The sequence below is a fragment of the Helicoverpa zea genome, chromosome 26 (assembly GCF_022581195.2).
Source record: "Helicoverpa zea isolate HzStark_Cry1AcR chromosome 26, ilHelZeax1.1, whole genome shotgun sequence".
NCBI lineage: Eukaryota > Metazoa > Arthropoda > Insecta > Lepidoptera > Noctuidae > Helicoverpa > Helicoverpa zea.
In genome coordinates, this window is record NC_061477.1 from 6,158,537 (window position 1) to 6,185,799 (window position 27,263).

At 35.0% G+C, this 27,263-nt stretch overlaps 1 protein-coding gene across 1 annotated transcript in view; it reads right to left on the bottom strand.

Annotated features, from left to right (window-relative positions):
• The window catches only part of LOC124642938 (sperm surface protein Sp17), a 202,522-nt gene that overhangs the window by 56,451 nt on the left and 118,808 nt on the right, over positions 1-27,263 (bottom strand). The window contains exon 3 of the mRNA XM_047181729.1: positions 4,058-4,237. Within this exon, the coding sequence (XP_047037685.1) occupies positions 4,058-4,237 (180 nt within the window). The remainder of the gene's footprint in view (positions 1-4,057; positions 4,238-27,263) is intronic.

The window sequence follows — 27,263 nt, forward strand, 5'->3', positions numbered from 1 at the left end:
AAACAAATTGATATTTTGTGAGTAACCATTTGATGCTTGTTGCACCTTTATTTTTTTTTAAATAATGCAGTATCTTGTACATTGTTCCATAGTGCTTGTAATGGCATTTAATTATAAATATAGGTTGAGAAGCTTTTTCGTAATAAAAAACTCTAAAATGGCGGAGGCGTTTTAGACGAGATTTAAATTAAATAAATATCTTGAAGGTTACTGTCAGTTACTAACTACCTAACCTACTACTTTTATCCGTGTTCGTTAAAAAGTCGTGCCAATGAATCCACGCTAAAATAGTACTTTCTTATACACATTTATTTAGTTACTATTTCAGAATAAAAGTGATTATAATCATAACCATATTTTTCGACTAACTGTCTATTGCAAGTGTACTTTGTAAAGCATTCTGGCACGACCGGTACCAAGGGACTCAGTTGTTCAACAGCTTGGTACAAGTTCTTTTGAGACGGAGAAACGGCCAAATTTGAGTTCGTGGAATATTTAGTGATCAGAACAAAAATATAAGAAGATATTGTTGTAGACTCCTTTTCAGTTATACATTACTAGCTCATGCAAGTGGTGTCATTCGTGTCCCGTGAGAACTACTTCGCGAACTTGGATAAAAATAGCCATTCTCAATAAATGTGCTTTCAAACACTGAAAGAATTTATCAAATCAGTCCAATAATATGTTGCATTAGCGCATTCAAGTGAACACACAAACAAACTTTAAATAAAGTAGTTTCCACCAAGGGTTTCACCCCCTTCCTATAGTACCTAACTATTTCGCGCACCTAATTAAGAAGTAGCCTACTTATAGCCTTCTTCAATAAATAGGCTACCAAAGACTGAACGAATTTCATCAAATCAGACTAGTTTTCAGATATATTTTATTTACATATTCATTTACAGATTAGCGCGTTCAAATAAACAAACCATTCAGCTTTGTAATATTAGTATAGATTTCCCGTATTTGTAAGTGGGGTATTATGATATTTCGAAAAACCCTGATTAAGTATATTTATCTAATATCAAAAGTGATCCGTCAGTGTGGGAGGTAGATGACGGGCGGTAGGCGGTATTAAGACAGAGTATTAAGGTAATGCCTAATAATAATATATTATTGGTGTGTTTTTGTGTCGTACCTGTAATATTATTTAGTCAAATATATCTGTATTTAATGGTACAGAGAAAGCTCTTACTTTTATGTGAGGTTCTATTTGAAAGTAAAAACATACACTTCTTAAAACAAATTCTTTAGAAGTACTTACATATATTTTTTATATTGAAAGTCCAAAATAAATAAATAACAGCGGTAGTCTTTGATAGGAATACAGATAGATATATAAAAAAAATATCTAACTGTATAATTCTATATGATCTACTTCTTATATTAGTTAATTCGTTTATACAATAAAATAAAAGTACATTCGATTTGCTTTTCTCAAAAAAAAACATGCTTTATTTGATACTTATTTGCATACTTTATTTTCTGAGTAAAATAAGAAATTTTTGGCTTATAACCGACCTACTTCGTGGTCTTGATATTAATATTTAAGTGTGAAGCAGTTTCTGTATGAAGTAAAGTAGATGAAAAAAAACACATTATTTCGTAAAAATGGAACGTTTTAATAAATTGTAAGTAACCTCTGTTTCCATGTTTCGCAATTAAATATTGTTAATGCAAGTTCATGCAAGTTCAGTAACATTACTGTACTCATGTACCTAAGATAACAAATTCATTCTAACATCTCTTTTTATACATATATCTCTAATCCAGTTTATAATTTCATTATTACCTCGACAGACAAACAGAAACAATTACTGTCACATTTCTTATATTTACAAGGAAGTTCAGGATTTTCGTATTGTCCTTGAACACAAGTCTTTAATTAAACTTGACAGAGGAAATGAGTCGGAATTTCCTCATAATAATACCGAAATTTTACGCAATAACATCCAACAAAAAGTTTCAATTTATTGTTCCTTTGGGGAAAACGCCTAATCTCTTTAGTACAGGACAATTTTTTCGCATTCCGACAATTTAGAGCCCCCGTAGGCTACAAACTTTTAGTCGGCCAATAGTTTGATCTGGCTCTTACAGAGATGTCATACTAGCAGATTTTGTCGCACGTATATACTCGGTTTTTCTTCGCGCCATGCATTGTGACTCGCAAAAAATCGGTCGCATGGTTTTACATGGTACATGGTGGTTGTCAATTATTTTTAGTCGCGCATATACGCACGCTTATACGAACATTGCGGAATATTCGGTAGTGTGAAAGCCTTCTCAATTAGTATGGAAATGTATGGTAGTGCGCACATTACAACCATCAAGTTATCAGCCGATTATGTATTAATACTGGCGGTACACGATTACCTTCAAACTAAACTGCCGGCCAACCAACAGCCAACAGTAACGACAGGCGTAATGTAGAAGCGAATTATGTCCACATTGAAAAAAAAAGAGTTAAGGAGATATAAACTGATGACGAACCGACTTATAAAGCGCGGACTGGTAAAACAATATTCCAAAACAGAAAACTAGATATAAAAAAAATAGACAAGACCGAAATTCCTTTTTATTCTCCGTAGGTGATTCAAGCGACACTGATTTACGAATAGGATTACAAATGGCGGCTTCCGAAGATTGTCTATGTCACCCAGTTCCTTGATTTAATAATAAAAGAGGAAAGTACTGAGTGAGCACAAATCTGTATAAGTAATGTGGCAGTGATGTAAGAGTATTTTTTATTCTTTTCGTACTCGTAAGTAAAAATTATTTCTGTGTTGTATATATGTTGGCTAGACTCAATCTAGTTCTCTTGTATTTTATAGATACTGAAAAAAAGACGCAGGGAATTCAGAAAAAAAAAAACTAATTTTGATGTAACCCAGGCATTTTGAGGCATTTTTGATGAATCTTATCTAAGAATCACCGCTGGTAAATCAGTATTCAATTTTCAAATCATCATCTGATTAGAACCTTTACGTGTCACAGTCAGACACAAATGTCAGTCAAAATTATAAACAGTTATAAATAACACTCCTCTTTTTCGTTTGGGGGTTTAAAAGTAACATAACTTATATTTTAACTCGACCTAGATCTATTACACTTTTGTACACATTAAAAATGTATTTGTCAATGAAAAACATAATGTCTCACAACCCTTTAAAAGACACAAAAGGTTTAAAATATATTATTACCTAAACTTAGACCATTTTCTAATCATGTAATACCTAGATCTTAGCCCTCGTCAGACCTTTGTGGCAGTATACAAATGAGGCCCAAAGAAACCTTTGACACAGGTCCGTCCTTTTTGCTCTAATCCTAGATCCATTTAACATTCACGCACAATTGGCACAATCGATACTTTCCATGATAAAGCAAGGCCTTGAAGACCCCCAGCGGGGCCTAGTAGGGCCAAGGCCTGCCGGGGCTGCGGGATTGTTCGAAAGAGTTACCGCTGCCCTGGTACATAAAAAGCCTACGACGGAACACGACGGTTTTTAGTCAGTAAGAGTCTGACATTCCCTAGCCGCTGCTAACCCACAGCGGGAGGCCTTGAAGACTTGGATATAATATATCCAAGGATCTTATCTATTTGAATATTGACCTTCAGATGAAGGTTAGATTGTGGACGGTTTAGTACCAAAAGAGCTTTTACAAATGTTGGAAGTCTCAAATCGATATTTCTATTTCCTAAGTTAATAGTTATGTCAAATATTCATTTAAAAATCTGTCTGTAAAAATGATTTATTTACCTATTCAAAAATCTGTAGACTTGTAGTTACCTGTTTGGGTCAAACAACGTTCTATGTGATTGTAAAGTTTCTCAACACAGTGGTTGTTCATATTTCTTTTTGACCACTGTGAAGTCATAATAACCTCATCGGATAAGCAAAGCTTGTCGACAGCATAATATATATGTACTCGAGCGAATGTGCGAGGAGTCAAATGCCTGACTTCACAATTGCAAATTAGAAGATTGTTTTAAACAATTCCCCACACAACTGACTCCCAACAAATCTGACTAGACAAGAAGTCAAAGAAGGTCACCAACCTTTATCATCAGCTCGGAACTCGGCCTCCAGCTCAGCCTTAGTGGGCTGCGGCTCCGGCTGCTGTTGCTTGCTGGTCTTCATGCTCATTGACTTCCTCGTCCGATGACCACGGAAAGCCGCCTGGATTTTAGTCGCTGCCTGCTCTTCTGACTTGGTCTCGGTCTCCTTGGCTTTCTCTTCTGGAAATGAGAAGAGTAGTATGTTTAGTGGAGATTATAAACCTCAATCACCTTATTACAAAACGTGGTTGTAAGAAGTACCCGATTTAGTAATAGGTTTAGTCAGTTGTTTAAACCTGGTACAAAAGCAGGGACTCTTTTAAAACCAAGTTTTATAATAAGGTGATAAGAAGTTCTTTGTTTGCTTGAACATGCTAATCACAAGAACGACTGGTCCGATTGCCGATTTGCAAAACGTTTAAGTGAAAATCAATCATCAATTGCCTTTTAACATTTATAAAAGATGATTTAAGCTGCATCCGTGTCAAGTTGTTTCGTTTCAATAATAGATAGCTCAAACATATTAAAAAGAATATAGGATACTTTTCATCAGGGTGAGCGAAGTATTTTCTATGGAAAATGGGTGTTAATATAAGCCCTGTATAAAAGACAGCATTATGTACTTTTTACTAAAATATTACTAAATATACTTCACTACTAAAGTTTACCTAACACTTCGGCAAATAAAATTGTCATATAAAACTCAATTTCAGACCCCATAAAACTGCTGAAATGCAAAAAGAAAAACTGAATATATTTCTTCAACCTGTCGAGAAACTTTTTAAATAGTTCCAAGTGATAGGTCCCGGGTTCGATGCCAAATGCCAAGCAAACACTCTTGTATTAAATTGAGCAGAACTTTGGTCTGATAGATATTTTTTCGTGAATTTGGCAAGTATCCGTAAATGGGTCAAGACAGAAAATGGCATATTTCTTAGGTATGTGATCTATGTGTTTTGATGTAAAACTGGGGCAGTCTCGATTGATATCTAAATTGCACTGGCAATGGGTATTTTCGTAAATTGGTGAAGATTTTTATCTGTTTTTCCTTGATTTTTGGTGAAATTCTTGTGTACACACACATGACGATTGTACTTTTAGGCTTATTATAATATATTCAATGTATTAATTAGCTTAATTGAAGCTTAATTGATACTTAGGCAAGTAAATTTTTGTCTAAGTATTATCGTATTGTCATATAAACGCTGAACAAAATGAAGGTTGAATTGGCGAAATTTAATTTAAACTTTAAAACCAAAAAAAAAATTGCCACATAAAAGTAAACAACCTAACGAACATTGAACATCCTACAAGCTCAATAAACTCACAAAAAATACAAACATCCGAATTTAAAACACCTCTTTCAGAAGTCGGTTAATAAATAAAACGAGACGTAATTTTGTGCACAAAAGGTACACTTACAAAACCAACATTTTTCGCCGAGATAAAGGAGATTTTTCAAAAGCCAACGTTGTGACGTAAATTATTCAAAAATGTGAGGACCCGCACTTTACGGGTTAAAATAAAGAGGTTATTTTAGGGTTGACTCGCAGTGCGGGTTGCGGGAATTTGACCCCTTTAATTACAACTAAGACCTAGGTTTTGCGTCATTAGGTACTTTTTTTGGACGGTATGTGTTTTTATAGTATAAAAAGATAAGTAAATGGTGAAAAGATATGGAATTTGTATGTACTTTCTAAGTATATCTTAGACACCAATGACTGTGTTTCGGATGGCACGTTAAACTGTAGGTCCCGGCTGTCATTGAACATCCCTGGCAGTCGTTAAGGGTAGTCAGAAGCCAGTAAGTCCGACACCAGTCTAACCAAGGGGTATTGGGTTGCCTGGGTAACTTGGTTGAGGGGGTCAGATAGTCGCTCCTTGTAAAGCACTGGTACTCAGCTACATCCGGTTAGACTGGAAGCCGACCCCAACATAGTTGGGAAAAAGGCTCAGAGGAGGATGATGAGATAGGTACTAATATTTTATCACATAAGGAGTTATAGTACGGAATTGAAAACTATTTCCTTTTCTTTAAAGTCCCTTAGATTTTTTTTGAACTATTTTGAAAAAAGGTATTTTTATCCTTTAACTAAAACCTTTTGTCAAAGCTTCGTAAAAAGGCTTAGTCTATACTTTTTATAATGCTAAACACTGTAATTCTTGTTCAGAGATAAAAAGGGGAACATTTTTAGTAGGGCCACTAAAATGTAACCTTTATGATGTTCTTAAATGTTAGTGTTCTCCCTCATGATGTGGCATTTTAGTGCGCACATAAAAGAGTTGTAGGTAGGCTTTGTAGGTACTAGTATTCCGAACGTGGTTTAAATTATTCTAGATTATTCGTGATTTGACATTTTGTTAAACATTTTAAAGTATTCCTAAGAATTCTGTTACAAATCCACTTAATAACGTTACCCATTTTGTCATAACGAGTTCCTGCGTATCTTGGAACGCTCTTAATTTTTTTGGTGGGTTTCGGCTGTCATTTGAACATTGGACACTTGGTTGAGGAAGTCAGATAGGCAATCGCTCCATGTAAAAGACCAGTACTCAGTTACTACTAGATATATTGGAAGTCGGTCCTAGCATAGTGGGGAAAGGCTAGGCAGATGATGACGATGCTATGTTATAACAAAGTGAATTCACGTTTAGTCATTTATATTTTAATAGAGTGAGGTAAAAATGCCTTTGTCTGAAAAAAGACAAATTCACACTGTAACAATATAGATTTTTTCAAGCTTCTGTCTGCATTTTCAAGCCTTAAACACTAAATTATAACAAGTACACTATAACTTCAAAATGAAACGCACATTTGGGAATCAAACGTGGTACCTAAATGTGATTTTTATTCTGATAATGATAACTTCGGCGCGTAAAGTGCCAGTCGGGTCGCTTATTGCGTTTTCAAATGGCCACTGAACTTAATATATGTTTGTTTCATATACTTGAACACTAGATAAACACGTTATTTGAATATTTGGAAAGCAGCTTTCTTTTTATTTTTTTGTGTAAAGTCTCGAAAAAAGCTACTTTCCGGAATTCGATTTTTGGGTATCGCACTCAAATAGTGGATGTGTCAAGAAAGAAAAAACTTAATTTCAATGTCTTCTATAGTTATTGTTATATTACTTCTTAAGCCTTGTTTTTTCCTTTTCTTAACTTTTAAATATTTGGAAATATTCAAGTATGGGCTGTACCGTGTACCTAACTATAACGATAGCAATAGCTTAACTGTCACATTACCGATGCGACCAATTAGTGTCAATTTACGACGATATGGCTGGTTATAATGTGGTAATCATTACAGTTACACGGTGCAACCCCCTTTCCATAAAAATAAATAAAAACAGACCTGCACGAAAGGCCAACAGAAAAAAATCAACATAAGCCCTGTGGTACCAAATATCTCCACCAGACAGCTAACATTTTATCGCCATGCAGAAAAGCAACAAAAAACTCCAAAATCCGACCAAAATTCTAGTGAAAAACATGCCAAAAACTCTTCGGAACATTTCTAAATTCATACACGTTTCAAATACACCCTAGATAAAGTTCAGATCCTAGTTTTTCTATTATTTATGAAACGGGAAGCCACAAGAATGAGGTAGCCTTTGAACTTATATGTATCTGTACTTCTATACAAATATAAAAAAACACGAAACATTTATTTTGTTTCTTTGTACCCTAAGAGTACCTGCAGACTGCAAACTTTTAGTCAACCGATAACATGTTTGGAAATAAATGGTACTACACACATTACATCATCATCATCCTCCTGCCCTTATCCCAATTTTATTTGGGGTCGGCGCAGAATGTTTTTTCCTTCTACATTCTTCTATCTGCAGTCATCTCACAAGTAATATTCTCTCTAACCTTATCGACTTTCACACAACAATTTACTACGCACACTACAATGATCAGGCACCTATATAGCCGGTATCAGAACGGCCGAAAAATTTGATTCGAATCAAGATTTTCTTTAAAAAAATATGAAAACTTGACTATCCCCGAGTAAGATAGCGTACCTATATTTTGTCAGGGTACGAGAGGAAGTTCCCTCGGGAGGCGTGAAAAGCCGCAGGAAACACTGCTAGTAGATATATAAATAAAAGTTGAGGAAATTTTCAAGCACGGAATACGAATTTGCATTTTTTCGCTTTTTCAAGGAAGTGTGGAAATAGGTACAGGTACATTTAAATTGGGTCAGCATGTTTTAAGTATCTAAAATTAGAGCACTTAACAGTCTTTGTCTTTTTTTGTGGAAGTAAGAGCTTGCACGGCGGAACTCGGTAAATGTAGTGTGTTATAAAACTGTACATACTTTGAAATAATATTTAGATTATACATACGTATATGTAGGTGTATTATAAGGTGGAAGAGTTTTTTTGGATGAAAGGGATAACTCGTCCGATTTGAAAAAATCTTTCTCTTATTTATAGCTCATCTATGTAGAAAATAGTTTCTACTAACTAGTATATTTATATTATATTTACACTTATTTTTTCAGAATCAGATCAACCGTTTCAGTGAAACCGTAGGAAATATATTTTTACATAATACAGATATTATGAAAAATCTGCTCAAAAGAGAATTTCTGTTAAAGATTTGTTTTTCATTAGTTAAATTGAGATAATATATTTTTATAGCTGACCCATTTTCATTGCTCGCAAGTGTAAACTGAAATCAATAAAGAAGACTGCGAGAGCTGTAACTATGTTTCCTTTTTGTATTTATTTGCATTGTTTGAAACAAACCAATTAATTGAAATACAAAGCTAAGAATTCTATTGGTTCAATCTCAGTGAAAAATCTAGGAACTTGGATATTGCTTTCAAATGGATTTGATTATACAATAAAGTATCTTTTTTAGTTTTTTTAAGTGTAGGATTGTTAATAAATTAAATAAGTTTAGCTAACTTTAGAGATGGATGATGATGATGATGATGATGTCCTCCTAGTAGATAATCGGCTACGGCGGCTGTTCTCATGTAAGGAGATTAGCCAACTGCGCAGGATATATTATAGTGCACGAGCATTTGCGCAGACACAGGTGCACTCACTATTCCTTCACTCCCATAGCCCGATTTGACGGCAATCCGACACGACCGGAGAAAGATCAGAGATGGATAACCAACATTTAAGTTAATAAATAAAATAAATAAGTAACACAATGACAACAACAAAAAGGGGACTTTAGTAATAAAATACGGAAAGAATGTTTTAAATTGGTCAAGCAGATCCTGTTTAGCGCGTTCAAACCAAACAATAAATTATTTAGCTTTATAATATCTGATCTATCCAAAAGTCGTAAGTTCAACGGGGCTGCGGGATTGTTCGAAAGAGTTACCGCGGCCCTGGTACATAAAAGGCCTACGACGGAACACGACGGTTTTTAGTCAGTAAGAGTCTGACACTCCCCCATACCGCTGCTAACCCACAGCGGGAGGGGTCATTTGATGACTTTTGCCATCGATAAAAAAGGTTGTAAGTTCATTGCCTTGTAATGCGTGAATGTATGTGTGTGAACACACACAGTGAAAGATAAAGCAGTAAACAACAGCAAAATTACACAAGTTTTTCACGTTGATTACAGTTATTTCAATACATATTCAGGAAATACCTAAATAACAAGAAATATTCCTAATCATTATGTTCTATGCGTGTGGGCATAATTTCTCTTTCTGAATACAAAATAATAATGTGGCTACGAAAATGGACTATTTGGTAGAGAAATAGTTATTACTGTAATAGATATATGGAGAATATAATAAAGTTTCTTTTTATTTGGCGTGATTTTGAGATAAAGATCTACCTAATATTATTTGGAGAAAGCAAAGTACCTAATTTAATAATTATAACTTTCTTTTCGTGAGTCTTTGGAAAAAGAGGTGTGTATGATTTTAATCACTTTCCAATAAATAATGACCTATTCAAGCTGTTATTTTTTTCATGTTATTATCCAACCAATTACATATATTGATATTGCACCAATCTGAGTTTTTAAGTACTTTGTAAGTTTCAAAAAATATATTTTATTTTTGTATAAATGAATTAATGTGACAATAAAAAGATATACTTATTTTAATAGTGCTTATTGACAGTTAAAGCCAATTAACTATTTTAATTGCCATATTCACAATCATAAAATTCATTACCTATACCTATCTATTTATCAAAAACCAATTACATACTTAGCTCCGAGCTCGCAAATCGGGACATAAACAAAAAATATACAAACAATTATAATAACTGTTGACAGTTATCGTATGTAGTTAACTGCTAATTTATTTAACTGCATAATTTTATTACCCTTCAACACGATATGTAGGCTCGTTATTTTTATTTTATTTACTAAGCTTTAGTACTGAATTGTCATCAAGTTTTTGAGCTATTGAATTATTCCACTCTACAATGTCACTAGACAATTAAAGGAAAACTTCAAAAAAAAAGGATCTTAGGGTCTTCATCATCATTTGCCTAGCCTTTTCTCAAACATGTCCGAGTCGGCAGCCAGTACATATAACTGGGTGCAGCCGTAATGGATATTAGGTACCTACTTTTGTAAACGAATAAAAATCCTTACACTTGAACAACAAACACTGCTACACTAAGAAATAGCATTTCTACTAACAAAGCAACGTTTCTAACAACACAACCAGACATACAGACACGCCTTCTGAATCCTAAACCAGAACTATTGTAACATTTCTGTAAATAAGTTCTACTTCATAATGAATGTTTCTCACGCCATCTTTGATTGTTTTTGTTTATTTCTTTTAGTGTTTTATTTGTTAAAGTGTTATGGTGAGTTGCACCATTTAATAATAATATACGAAATATTTTCAGCTCACAAATCGTCGATTAGACCAGTGGACGGCGAGTATACGGCTGGTTATGGTTTGGTTATCGTTATAGTTGAATGGTGCAACTCACTTTTAGAAAGAGGTCGAGCTTGGTTAAACTGGTTGTCGGACTTTATGGCTTTTGACAACCTGCAACGACTGTCAAAGATTCAAATGACTGCTGTGACCCCGGGATCCACAAATTGACGTGCCTTCCATAACACTCAAAATTAAAAACAACCAAAAAAATAAGAAACTCTCTAGTTCTGTTGTAATTGTCTGAACAAACTCTGAGAATTCTGTATTTGTATAACTAAGATATTTTGAAAATCCAACCAAAAAACTGAAGACTGGGTTTTATAACCCAAAAATATATAAACACAAAAAGGGCCAAAAATAAAAATGCAAAAACTAACGAACTGCGAAATTGTTTTTATAATATAAAACGTGTGCCGAATTTATTTTAACCCGAAATTCTCGAGTGGTTTCTGCAATGTTAAATATTAATGTTAGTTACTGTGGACAAAGTTACCCCCAGCCAAAATAAAGTAGAAATATGTAAAGCCTACATGCAAATTTTATGTTTCATATTCTGTTTTATATTTTATTTTTACGCTATTTTCAATGTAAAAAGAATATGTGCATTTTTAGTTGGTTATCTTTTTTATACCGTGCCAACATTGGTAAGAACGATATAAAATGATATTTTAATTTTATGTTACGGGTTACAGCTAAAAGGGAAAACTAAAAATTCGGCCGATAGTTAATCCGATGGTTGGAAATTAAAAAAAAAATCTTGATTCCGAACAAAGTTTTCAGTCGGTCTGATACCGGCTAAATACTTTATCTTAAGCCATGTATTCACTGGGAAACAATGTTTCAGATACACAGTTTCTGAAACATCACGTAGATGTTTACAGCAACAATGTTTCGGAAACTGCCGTCCACACCGTCAGATGTTTACAATATGTCGCCCGAGGAAGTAGTGTTGTTGTGTGGTGCCTACATTTATTTGCATAAGTCCATTTCTAGTAAAAAGAAAAAGAAAAGAGAAATTACTTGCTATGAAGACATTTATTTGGCGTTTATAAACAAATGAAACACGCGTCCACACTTGTATCCATATGTTGCGCAACTGATTTGTTTCTGTGCTCCCCGCCACGGGTGGGGAGCACAGAAACATTCGATAAACACAAATGGCCTTACTACAAAAACTTTAACCCCTGTTTTACACTTGTCTAATAAAATTTTGGCCGCAAAATGAACCGTATGTCAATGTCATAATTTGACATTTTTTTAGACAAGGCATAAACTGACGTTTAAAAGTTTTTGTGGTAAGACCAGTAGTGTTTACAGAAACAAAATTATATGTTTCTGAAACAAAATTATTTGTTTCAGAAACACGTAGATTTTGTTTCTGAAACAGTGTTTATAAACAATTGTTTCTCAGTGAATACATGGCTTATAATGTGCGTACTTCCATTCATCTTCCTACTAATTTGTGAGCCCAAACAAACTGTCGGCCAACTAAAAGTTTTCCGTGTGCCGTATACACTAAGAACCCTGAGATCTCTATAAAACTTTTTAAGAATGCATGAAAACGACTATAATATAGAGTTTATATTATAACTCCACCGAAATCCTTTTCGCAACATCTGGTTTCATTTAATATTTAAATGCTGCCATAATATTTTACGATATCCTCGATTTACGCATAACTGGCAGCCATTAGAATAAATCTCTTTTGCAAACAAAAATATTACGGAAATGTATTAATAATATTTCTTAGGGGAATATTGTAACAATCCTTCTGTCTATTTACATTATTAATGCTGTGTATTTTGGGGTGAAATTGCTCTTCAAACAAAGATTTTCTTTCAGCGTTTAGTGGTGTATTGGATTACGAGCAAAATCTGTCTTGTAATCTTATACTTTCTGATTAGAAAATTGCGTAATTAGGACGTTATTTAAATATTATATGAAATGAACTTTTCTTTTAGCTGAATAATGTCTTCATAAAATCAAGGAGTTTTTTTAGAAGATATGTACTTGTCTTAGTACCTAGAAAGGTTTTTGCATAAGCTTATAGTTTTAATCTATTCAAGTTTAATTGCTTTAATTCGAATGTCATATTGCTCCGTCTTCAGCTAAATAAAATATCTAAAAAAATATTGCAATAAAATTGGTGACCCACAAAACCATCAATTTAACAAACAAACAAATAAATACCAGTACACTTGCTCCCAAAACTACCCACATAAAAAAAATATCTGCGCAAAAATTCACTACTAAAACATAGCTTGGATTTGGAAAGCGTCGACATAAAACAAAGGGGCGCTGAAAATGCTGAAACCTGAAACACTTTGACGTACAAAGGCTGGGTGCGGGTACAATGTACGCGAAATTGTGCAATGTATCTGTGTGTGCAATAAGTGGGCTCTTGTACAGTCAACCAATTAATGGCCTTAATACAAAAACTTAAACATCTGTTGAACACATGTCTAAAAAATGTGGCTGCAAAACGTTCCTGTATTTCAACGTCATAATTTGTATTTTTTTAGACAAGTGTTCAACAGACGTTCAAAAGTGTTTGTGGTACGACCGTAAGTTATTAATTTGGACTTTTTTTGCATGTAAAAGATAGCTAAGTAATGAGTAATTTTTTAAATCATTAATTCTTAAATCGATTCTGAGCCCCATTTAAGAGGAATAAATAAGGGGCAGTCTTGTTATTTTTTAAACTAACTTCGCGAAAAAGGGTAGGTTGTTTTTTGTGAAATCTCCAGTAAATAATTGGATTTACGACATAAAACAAAGGGGCGCTGAAAATGCTGAAACCTGAAACACTTTGACGTACAAAGGCTGGGTGCGGGTACAATGTACGCGAAATTGTGCAATGTATCTGTGTGTGCAATAAGTGGGCTCTTGTACTAACCATTTGTGAGGTCGGGGTTTTACAATGTCTTGCAAAAAAAAGCAGGTATGTTCTTTAGTAGCGCAATTTTTGTGTTGATTTTGTTCCAAAAAGCTATGAATTGAAAAGTTAAAGAAATTAAGTTTTTGATTGGAAAATTTTGCATACATAAAGTATTCTTAAATCGATTTTTGTATTATTTATTTAGGAAGGTTGCGGGTGTTGCTACCCATAGACTAGTTATTTACTAAACAAATTCGCAAAAACGAGGATTTTCTCAAATCGGGTGCTTTTTTTATGTAAAATCTTCATTTAACAAATGTAACTTTTCTCCCTTTATGCAAGCGATGTAATAAAAAAGAGCAATATGAATTTGATATTGCAATTTTTACAACACGGCATGATTAAACAAATTCCTTCGTAGCAAAAATAAAATTACACCGTCATAATTTTGTACGAAAGACATGAAAAATAAGCAAAAATGCCAAACAAAGCGATCTCTTATAAAACTGAATTGTATTGACAAGCATCCAATTATATTTAAGAGTCAAGTATCATTGTAAGCAGATGTTAGATAAAAAGGGTAAGAATATAAAAAGGTACAACAATGTTCCTTGTAAACACTCGATATCTTTGGATAAATAAAAATAAGTATCTTGGAATAAATACAGAAACGACGATATTTTTGCTGATGTTAACGTAAATAAATACAATAATAGGTAGTTAGTTTAGGAGTATGGGAGCATTTGTTTCATAGATTCGTATGACGATAAAATCCACAATTGTCTTACAATTTATGCATTTCAAACAATATAAAAAATTACCTTCCTCAAAAACAAATTGGCAATTGAATACTGAAAGAATATTGCAAATCAGCCCGGTGATTAACATGTTCAAGCAAACAAACTTTTTTAAATATTAGTAAAAATCAATATCAGCCTTTTTATCGTTACACAGAGAATGGTCTACATAGATATGAAGGAGTGTTATGTGTCCGAGAGCAACGTCATTTATTGAGCGAAGTGGATAAGCAAAATAAGGAAAGCTAACTTCACCATGTGAGATACATATTAGCAAAGAGTGAAAGACAGAGAAAAGCCTCCTAAAACATCAAACTATCAAACTACAGCCTACTCTCAAAAACTGCAACCTCTACAGAACAGTATTTACAGCGAAACGTGTCTATCGGTGCCCTCACAGACAGCTGACAAAGGCCTCTCGAGGGCTCTCAGCCCTTAGAGAGAGGCGTAACGAACGAGCCTCGGCTAGGTAGCCTAGATCTGTTTGTAGAGGACTACATGGGGTTACTTGAACAAACCTTTAGGTACAACGTAAAAGTTTGCAATTTTGCGGTAGTTGATAAATTGAAGTATGTGACTATTTACGTAGCCGATTTTTTTTCTGACACAGGTCATCATCCTCCGAGCCTTTTTCCCAATCATGTTGGGGTCGGCTTCCAGTCTAACCGGATTCAGCTGAGTACCAGTGCTTTACAAGAAGCGACTGCCTATCTGACCTCCTCAACCCAGTTACCCGGGCAACCCGATACCCCTTGGTTAGACTGGTGTCAGACTTACTGGCTTCTGACTACCCGTAACGACTGCCAAGGATGTTCAATGACAGCCGGGACCTACAGTTTAACGTGCCATCCGAAACACAGCCAATGGTGTCTAAGATATACTTAGAAAGTACATACAGACTTAGAAAAGTTGCATTGGTACTTGCCTGACCTGGGATCGAACCCGCGCCCTCATACTTGAGAGATTGGTCCTTTACCCACTAGGCCACCACGACTTCTGACACAGGTCATATTGCATTAAAATCGACTCACTGGTCAGTCTTTTACTTTAGTAATAAAAAATTAATAAATAAAACGTGTCTATTGGTGCTCTTACGGACAGCTGACAAAGGCCTCTCAAGGGCTCTAGGCCCTTAGTGTGAGAAGCCTAGATCTGTTTGTAGAGGACTATAGACTACATACAAAAAGTACCAGGTTTAAACCACCGTCCCGAACAAAGTTAGTGGACTAAACCTGTTTCTAAAGCCGTACTTCTTAAAACCGTATTTAATAATAAGATGGCATATGGTTGCTTGAACAATGCTCTAGGTGGTGCACTATATATTTTTGCCGGAGTTGATAGATTGACGTCTATAATATTATGTGTCTTTTAATGTAGCCGTTTTTCTTTCTGATAATTTAGCCTAAAAGTGCGTTAAAATCCATTTACAGTGAAACGTATCTATCTATGACAGCTGACAAAGACCTCTCGAGGGCTCCCGGCCCTTAGAGAGAGGCGTAACGAACGAGCCTCGGCTAGGTAGCCTAGATCTGTTTGCAGAGGACTACAGACTTCATGTGGGTACTTGAACAATGCTTTAGATGGTACACCGTATAATTTCGACATAAAACTCAGAACATAATTTTGCTGACATGATAAATTGCCAATGATGATTGAATCTTGATCTTTTGAATAATGAAAAAATTGTAATTTCAAACCATTTGATCAACTGTCCTGCGATTCTATAAAATTCGAACAACAACTCGCATTTCACTTCGATTCGAAATGTCATTTCATACTTTAGGGGAGGTAGGGGAGGGATGGGCACTGTTTCACATTTATTGCATAAAAAATCAGATTTTACAGATAATCAACTTTTATTGCATTTCTTATGTTTGGCTAGATAAAATCAAATAGCTATCCTAAAAATTACAATCAGTTTCAATATTACGAGATATTTAAACGGTTTAAATAAAACCGTCGACACGTCAAAATTTTGTTTAGTCTGACATGCTTTAGTTGGTACTTACGTAGTGTTTAAAGTTATTTTTTGCTTTTTATAGGGTTATCGTTTATAACATTTTGTCATAATAATTGCGTACTTTTTTGGGTCGGGGGTTTTTTTAAATTTATAATTTTATTTTATTTCATGGTTTTTTAAAGGAGCTCCTTAATTTTTCCTTCTTTTTATGATGGGTTCGCTATATGCGATCTCAGCCAAAGGAAGCTGTTTAACAATCCTCATGACAAACTGGCTCTGGGAGAATTGCACAGATTGAGAAACAATAAAGATTAACCTTTGTTGATCCAGGGTTATATACCATTCTAGGGTTTCATCCGCCACATCCCATTTCCAGCATTAGGTTCTCGTCAATTAGAAACATGAAGAAAACTAGTCAAGACAAATTAAACGAGCCCAAACTCGATAGGTTTACTAAAAGGCAGTTCAGGGTTACGTCTCCTATCTTCGTGTCCTAACAGCAGACCAGCTCAGTGGTTCCAGAAGACGTTAGTATTTCAAATTTTAGATCCCACATATGCTTGCAAGTAAACTGAGCGTGTAACATTCCTATCACACCTAACAAACGAACTGATGACCTTGAAGACCTGAACCGATTTCCACCAAACATAGCTAAGAACACTCCCGAATGACATTCCTTTTAAACAAAAAAAACCGCATTACAATCGGATCATCCGTTTGGGAGCCACGATGCCACATACACACACACACACACACACACACACACACACAGACACGTCAAACTTATAACACCCCGTCGTTTTTGCGTCGGGGGTTAAAAAGAATGGTTTGCGACGGGAAATTCCTAAAGATTTAATATAACGAGCAATACAAGAGGTATCAAAAGGTTAAAAAATAAAATTAACAGCTGATAAATATGGAGTCCCTAGATCAAGTTGGCAACGGTACCTGAAACAAGATTCTATAAAGGATTTTTAGCGCAGATTTATAACCTCACAAATTTTCACTGACGAAGAAGAACAAAAATTTACAAATTATACATTACATGGTACATATGTCCAAGCCTCCCTACCATAGGGAGCATTGGACACTTTTGACTTAGTTTATAAAAAAAAAAAAATCGGTAAAAAAACTTTTAAGTAAAACGGTTTTATCTTATGTACACTGAAAACTAGAAAATAAAAAATAGTTACTTACTTGTCAACCTACGTAGGTGGTCCCGGTCATATTAGACTAAAATAAAAACGTAATGTAAAATAAAATATAAACTATTGCTGTAGTACCTCTTCTAGAGGTATAATAGGTGTGGATTGCATCGATTTACTATAATCGTAACTGGAGATTTTGACAATCAATCATTAATAATAGAAAATACACATACCTTTCATTAGTTTTCTCTTTATAACGATATTTAAGTACTTTTACGAGTGTTTGTTCTTGACAACTCACAGAAATGACAGATAGTCTATGGATGAACACCGTTACCAGTCGGTAACGTAAACTACCCAATAAAAAAAAAACAAAACTATGATCAAATCAGAATAAAAGGACCCCCCTTTTATTCTGATTTGATCATGTCTCCCAACTGCCCATCTCTCCCCTACCTCCCCTATAGATGGACAGATTTTGACAGATCTGTCAAAATCTCGAATTTAATTTAGTTCAACTTGTCAACACGCTCGAAAGAGTAGCGCTAGTGTAGTTTGACAATGTCAATCACGAAACTTTAAGGTAGAATTCCGTGGGTCGCGATTGTCGCAGCCGAGGGCCGCGACAGTCGCGCGCGGCCGACGAATTTCGTGAGCCGCTCGCGGCCGTACGCTTCTCAACATGGTCTAGCGCTTAATAACAACTATAGAATTTTAGTAAAACCAGAATTAAATAGTTGACAATGCCGCGAGCAGCTTACGAAATTCGTCGGCCGCGCGCGACTGTCACGGGCCTCGGCAACGGTGCCATACATTTTCATAGGTTGACTATTGTCGCGTCCACGGAATTCTACCTTTAGAACGAATGCGAAGTGAGAGTGATGTCGAAGTGAGTTGTGAGATTTTATAGAATCGACGTACTGTGCTGGAATTAAGCCTCAAACTGAATTAAAATCCATTTACTGGATATTTCTTTCAGAATTTAAGATTCATAAAACGGTACCTATAAAATGGAATTCTCGCTGTTAAAAAAATTACTCAAAGCCCCTGCTTTTTAAAGTACATCATAAAAGATATCAGTAAGTATCATTTTTAAATCAACCACACCTACCATTTGCTATAATTATCCAATAAAAGAATGAACTTGTCTAAAGTAAAAAAACAATAAATTAGAATTTATGAGCAAGTAAATCATTTTTCTAAAATATTTTCATATAACGCATAGCTCTACTACGGTACATTGGGGTTGGTTCTAACAAGGGTTTGACAGAAAGGAGGCTATTTTCAAACGATTTGTAATATTTTATGAACATAATGGATTTTGCTTTTTTGTGGGTAAACGCTATTAAGTATCTCATTTATCAAATGTGGCTTTAGCTTGGACTTTAAGGCGAATAAAAATGTTTATACATATATATAAAAATGACTCGATATATCCCTTAGTCACACCATCATCCGTCAACGCCTGGACTGATTAAGCTGAGAAGTGAGAAAATTAGAGGGGAGGTAGCTAAGACCCGGGAGAAGGACATACGATAGTTTTGGTCACCATCTACGGCCACGGAAAGCAGTTACCTCGGGACGCGGATGAAACCGCAGGCGGAAGCTAGTAAGGTATAAAAATAGATAATTGAACTACTACAGACGTGGTAATGTTTATAGCTGTACGTGTCTTGGGGTTTGCGAACCTACAATTTATTGTGCCTAACTATTTTCCGAATCCTAAAGGAGCTATTTCAAGCACCCGGCTTAAACAAAAGGCAAAGGTATATCTTCCATACATATAAACTTCCTACCTAAACATTGATGTGTGTTACCTTAAGCTTAAGAAAAAACTTTAATTCAATTTCAAAATATTAGGCACCGTGCGGAAACTATAGATGGCGTTATAATCCCGACAGTAGAGACACCGTGCGAGTAAAAAAAGAAACTTTCCAGACCCATTGGTTGTCACTGTCTAGTCTGTAAATGTGATTTTACAATGATTAAAAATATAAAATATAAAATACAATGATTAAAATTATAAAATATGGTTTTCTACCAATAAACAATGACAGCGTGGTCAAAATATATCAAAAGGCCAAAAGCTATTCGAGTCGGGCCATGTTTTTGATGTCATAGAAACAGTTGGCCAAGAACAAGAAACAATGTTAACTGGCAAAATTGTTGCTCAGACAAAAATTTAAAATGTATATGATGTTAAGATAACAGTAAGTACCTTTTTAAAATTAATTGTTATTACAATATCTTTAGAAAATCATTATTTCTATTTTTAATTTTTATCTCTGTCCTTTCAGCTTGATTGCAATAGAAACATTAAAAGTGCAACTTGTAATTGCAAGGCAGGTCTATCAGGACAATGTAAGCACGTCTGTGCCTTAGTGCATTACGTAAATTCTGCAGAAAGTGCAGAATCGAAAACCAGTTATGCACAACAATGGGGCAAACCAACGTACCGACAGTTACTGGGTTATGATAAAGGAGTGACAATGGCAGAGTTATTTCCAACTCCACCAATAAGTATTAAAGTATTACGTGTGTTTTACAACTGCATTTATCCATTTAATTCTTTTATTCCTAAGCCATGGCATGTGAGTACTAATAGTAGGGAAATAGTAAAATTTTACACCCTTGGAGTTGTTTTAGGATGTATTACAGCATCCAGCAATACAACAATACATTTTGATAACTTAAATTAGCAAAATTTAACACGAATATTCAGAATTTTTTCCATGGTTTCACAGTACAATTTTTGACACTTGAGGGAAAAGTTTCGGATATAAGTCACGAGATGGCAGGGTCATCGCTACGCACGGTGCCTATACATTCTATAAGAACTCGCTTTTTCTTTTGTTAAAAACAAATGAAAGTCTATTCAGTATGATCACTTCATTTTTAAATCGAGAAGACAGTCAGACAGTCATTTGTTTATCATAAAGCGATTGTTCCCTTAACAAAAGTTATCAAACCTACTTACAAATTCAATTCCCATCTTCCCGAAATTCCCATTGATAGTCAACAAACCAGAAAATCCCGGTTTTACGTCAAACTGTCCAGAAAATTCCAAAGTACAGGGTGCTCCGACCGCAGGTATTCTGAATGTGTAACCCCCTGTAGATAACCGCAAGCGTGTTCGCTTTGTGTAAGAACTAGCTGTGGGATGCGACTTTGGGTGGGTTTTTGAGAGAATTTGATTTAAAAAATATATTAAAATTAAATAAATCTGTTATATCAACTCATAAACTTTTCTCGTGTTCAGTCATACTGTGTGCATTGAAAGGTTTAATCGGATTTAAGATCGATCGATAGGATTAGATAGAAGATTGTTCCAACTTGGCCGACCGAAAATTTCAAAAGATATCACAATTACAAAACATTGCTAAACCTCTTTTGTAATTAGCTACTAGCTTTTGCTAGCCGGTTTAGCGTATGTTATTCAATACTTAATGCCTCCAATCAATATTTAGGTTTTAGCATTCTGATGTGTAAGTTATATGACTGCCAAGTTTCAACAAAATCCGACAGCAGTTTTGAGTAAATGAAAATCAAACATACACACATCCATCCATACATACAAACTTTCGCAGTTATAATTTAAGTAAGGATAATACTAATATTCTTTCTCAAGAACTATAACTACATCTACCTACAACGTTACGTCTGGCTGTGAAAATGGGCACGAACCGCAGGTATTCAGCACATTTACAGCACTGCAGACTCAACACCGCAGGCATGCGAGGCAGATAGACATACCTTGCGGTATATAGTTAGTAATGTTGTAGGTAAAGTTTTACAAAGAGTTGAGAACAAAACAAGATGGGTTAGTTTAGAGAAAAAATGTAAGGCAGTTCAAACTATGTATTAGGTTATTAAGTAGCTTCAAGATTGAAGAACGTTTTAGGTAATTAAGTAGATGTAAGATGCAATTAAGACGCCACCGTGATTTTGATAGCCGTTTGCCATGCCAAATTATAGGACTACCCGCTTACCAATGGATCTGAAATTTTGATATAGGTAAATTGATATCTTTATCTAGATTCTGCCAGAACGAAAACACGATACTGATAATTTTACTCGATCATAATTAATTCCGAAAACACGTCTAAAAAAGTACTATTTTTGAAATTACAAGGAAGTTACACTATCTTTATGTTTCAAAATTACTCTAATATATTCTTAACATCAATATTAACGTTCTGTCAAAGTCATTTTTCCATAACTATTACCAAACATTTTTAATTAAAGTTTTAAGATATTGGATTTTTTGAGCGGCAGCGATCATGATAGACGCTACGCAATTCTGAACCTTATGTCCGTGCTCTAGCGATTGATACACAATGTGTACGGAGACGAGACGAGCCAGTCCGGCGATAGCCCTCGTCGAGGTCGGACCTGCGCATGTTGTCGCTCCGGCCGTAGGTATAATAATTTGTGACGATAACTCAGATTTGCGCGCGGCCCTATGTGTGCGTCGGCTTGTAAATATACAACTTTCGCTCGTGTGACAGTGACGTCGTCCGAGCATGACGTGTTCTTATCGCTTTTTGTTATGGGTACAGTCGTTTACAAAAATGTCTAGTTGTTCACGAAGAAAATGTTTAAGGAGTCAGGTAGCGTTTCAAAAAATGAAACAACATCCAAAGCTTTTTATTATTACATCTTACAGTTTTTCATTATTTTCTCATAAGTTTTTTCAAATTGACATTGACAGTATCTAAGAAATAAATGAGGTGAAATATCTAAGATGAATTAAATACTCCTTACATATTTTCTAGCTCGGGGTACGAGGACAATAAATAAAAGTGTGGACTTGATTTTTCAAGTAGCGATTCAGAATCATTATAAATAAATAAATATTTTTATTGCGTATTAAACAAATCAAAAACTAACTTAATAATTTCAATAGATATTTACACAGATAAATAAACATTAAATTACGTAATAACTGTTTTTCCTTAAACAGCCGTAACCCCTAAATAACTGTATTTGTACCCGACTGTACCTCTTGTCACGCACACAAAGTCTGTATATGTACAAGGGTTACCCACACATAACCGCGCGCAAGACTGAGTTGAACTTACTATAAGCACTCTGAGAACAAAAAATCTATGGAGACCGTGTTATACTATAAATTCTTTTTTTTTACATTATATTATTATTTATATTTCAGTTTTAATAAATATGTTTAAAAATGAATTACTTAGCTTCATTACTTCTTTGATACCTTACAGCTTCACTACATACATTTATAGCATACATAACACACAAGATCTGCGACGCTTTTATTCCTTAACCACTTAATTTTTACTAGCTGTTTAACGCGATTTTAGCCGCATTCCCGGGGAACTTCTTCCTGTGCCCGGATAAAATATAGTCTACATTCACTGGGGATAGTGTAAATCTCTAATTGTGAAAGCAAATCAAATCAGTTAAGCAGTTTCAGAGCTTATACAATCCACAGAAACAAACAATCAAATCTTCCCTCTTTATAACATTAGTATAAATTATTCAACACTGGTCAAACGCTTTCATTTGATACCCATATTGAGAGAGCTATAAAAAAACAATGCAATTCAGCATTTTCTGGCGGTGGCTATCTTGGACTTTAAATAATATTATACATGATTCTACATACTAATCAAGCCCTTTCATTTGATATCCATACTGAAGGAATTGTAAAAAAAATATGTTATTCGCCATTTTGTGGCGACGGCCATCTTGGGCCGATATTCACCAAATAAAGCTAGGAACACTCCCGATTAATTTCATTTCAAACAAAAAAACCTAAATACATATCGATTCATCCGTTCTGGATAAACAAACACACATACACGACACACCACACATACATACACACAACCATACGCGTCCAAATTATCATATTACTCTTCATAAAAAGTTTTCATTACAAATAATTTTTGTAAGTACAACAAAAAAAAAATCCGATCAAAAAATAAAAAACTTAGGTAAGTTGCGGCTCCCTATCTTCCCTGTTCGGTTCTCCTGACCCCGCGCTGACCTCGGCGTGTGCGATTGGCGCGAAATTCAAATTTTACACATTGAGTGAAGAGTATAGCTTGCGCGACGCGATAGACGCGGAAGTGTAGTGGGCGGAGCTATCTAAAATCAAAAAATCCGCGGTGCGGTCTTAACGTATAGAATGTCTTTTATTATTTTCTTGATAGACTTTATATTGTAAGGACACTAGGGTTGGTTCTGAGGAGACCAAAGAAGTTATAGATGGATGGTGTGTCTAGAAAGAATTTTACAAAAATGGTGTGTCTAAAAAATACCAGTTGGGTGCCCTATTTTTCTCTCGTAATAGGATAAGAAAAACACCTCACACGAAGACATAGGTCTGTACAAACACCGATTCACACAATATTATCTATAGTTTTTACTCGATTACACCTAGTATCTGAAATCTATCAAATCCTGCACCAAGTTCCATTGTTCCGTATCCGATTCTATGAAACAGATATGGCTGACGTATGTACTGAAACCGTATGTACAATATAGTACATGGAGAACAAAATGACTAGCGGAGATGTCATAACGCAAACTCTTCTTAGAAACTAGCGTGCCAAAATGCGGGTGTTCGGGAGACCAGGGACGTAACTACCTATGCCTTTATACGCTTTCTATGGAACCCGCCCATTATTTTCAAAATAAAATCACCAATTAACCATGCTCAATCATTCGCAGATTGGTTTTGATTTGACAAGAAACACGAAAGCCTTTTTTTCAGTTTGTGTACGCAGTTATACACACAGGATTCTGACAAGAAGAAAAATAGAACATATTGTACAAAGGCACAACTTATTTCATGAGAAATCTCTTCCTGCAGGCCCGTTATGCCTTGTTTTTTCTGGTAACTGATCACGCCCACAGTACTTTACTTGACCTACAAGAAGGCGCTTGGCCTACCTTCCTTATGGCATCTCCGTTATCTTTCCTTCCTCAGTGGTAGAGTAAGTCTGTATGTATGTAAGTTAGTATATAAGCTCCTTGATTGTGTATTGTTTTGTCCTGATTCAGTGTGAAATGGTGTTCAGTGAAATAATTTTGAATGGAATAAATAATCCAACTAATCTAAACTTATATTGCATAGCTGAAAAGTCTGGTCGTTTGCTTTAATGAATCTCACGAAGTAATGGTCCGATTTAAAAAAATATTTCCATGTTAGATAGACCACCTATTAAGGAAGGCCATAGGCTTTTTATATGGTTGCATCAATTAGTTTTCACAGGACACGGGTTCAGCTACCTCCATAAAAGATTTCATCGAATTTGCCCTATTCGTTTGAGCGTCATCATCATCATCATCTCCCGAGCCTTTTCCCAACTATGTTGGGGTCGGCTTCCAGTGTAACCGGATTCAGCTGAGTACCAGTGCTTTACAAGGAGCGACTGCCTTTCCTATCCCTTGATTAGAGTGGCGTCAAACTTACTGGCTTCTGACTATTCGTTTGAGCGTGAAGAAGTCTACGGACTACGACTAGGATAAAAAATCCAGAAATCTTTTTCATAATTCTGAGTAGTCCTACAAATACTGATTGTACATAGATAAACATGTATATACAGTGTAGGTACTATCGGCTTTGGTTGACTAAGTAGATGTATCTACCTGTGTGACAGCGTTATAGGTCTTCATCAGACAATTCACCGCACGCAAGCAACCGTTTGATATAGATCACACTAGAGCACATAGTTTTTATCCAGTATTTGTCATTATCAGCTATTTATTGTTCCACTTCAGAGCAAGAGCCTCTTCTCATACAAGTCGGATTGGATTAGATAATTTCGTCAATTTTTTCAAGTGGCTTTCAAAAAGACCGATCGCTTGAAGAGTTACTACTCAAGAACATCTACAACTATAACTGAACCATTTTCAGTTGTCAAATCACCGATTTGACCAATGGGCGGCAATTTCACGTCTAGTTATGGTTTTGTTATCGTTATAGTAAAATGTTGCAACTCACCCTTAATTTTTGACTTCTGTCTACCTTAGTACAATCATTCGAAAAACAACGCGCTAACATGTTGAACATTATTCTTATTAAAACTCCATTGATTCAAGAAAACAAGAAAACCAACTTCAATTAGCAGTTAATGAGTTCTTACATAAATGATGCGACACGCAAATATCAAGGTTTTACTACATTATGTACGAACACACAAACAACGCGAGTTTATACAAACATCTATTATTTACTGTAATTGCATCGTTATTGTTGCAATCAGTTGTTAATTACTTTTGGGTAACAAACTAGTGGAGTAAATTAGTGGTTCAGCGACTCAAATTAGGTAAAAACCTAGGATTATTTATTAAGGTGCATGAAAATCTTACCAAAACTACGTAAAAATTAAAAAATCGACAGCAAAGTTATCTGTTTGATTTTATTTTGTGGAGTCTAGCGTTTTGGGACCCCATAGATGCCTCTTCAAGTAGGCATCTAGATATAACTGTAAAACTGAATATATAATATATATATACATAAGTAAAGCTGAATAGATGAAAGATGAGAGTAAAGATGAAAGTTCTTACATCACACTCAGAAACTTTGATACTTTTTCACGTACAAACGACTGAACGGATTGTGATAACTTGGTATTAATCCTACTTATATTATAAATGTGAAAGTTTGTGAGAATGTATGGATGTATGTTTGTTATTCAATCACGCAAAAACGGCTGGACCGATTTGATTGAAATTTGGTATGTAGATAGGTGATACTCTGGATTAACATATAGGCTACTTTTTATCAACACACCACGCGGGCGAAGCCGCTGGCGGAAGCTAGTATCAAAATAATATACAAGTTACTTTATATCTAAGTACATTCAACGAAATGCACGTACAATATCATCAAACCAAATACATATATTCACCAAAATACATACAGGCATAATATAGGTAATATTTATCACGATTTTAACTGATGTCCCCAAACAAATATATCATCATATTTCAATCTCCGGCTTTTTAGCGGCGAACAGCGGAAATTACTAGCTGCCGATGTTCCGACTGTGGGTACCTCGTGACAAACATTTCTATGTATTACAGGCTATATTTAGGATCGAGGTAAATGATTGCTGGCCTTTTTGTGGGACTGAAATGTGAGGTAAAAATATTTGGGCATTTTTTGTTGCTTGAGTCTGACAATCAGTATACCATGTTGCCCGGGTAACTGTGTTGAGGTCAGACAGGCAGTCGCTTTATGTAAAAGCTGGTGCTCAGCTGCATCTGCCGACCCTAATGTACCCTGATATAGTCAAGGTAAATATAGACAAAAAATAACGGAAACCTACCTCATGACGTTATTTATCGTATCGTACTACAATATTATTTGGAACGTTCGCAATTGCTACTTTTTATTCATGGCGTCGTATTTTACTAGCCAATAATAAAAAAATACTATTTCTAGATCTAATAAATCTTTATACTATTAATAGGTATAATAAAGTGGTAAAGTTTGAAATAAATATTCAGTTAAAAAGGTTTACCGCGGAAAAGCTATAGCTATTATAGGCTACTTTT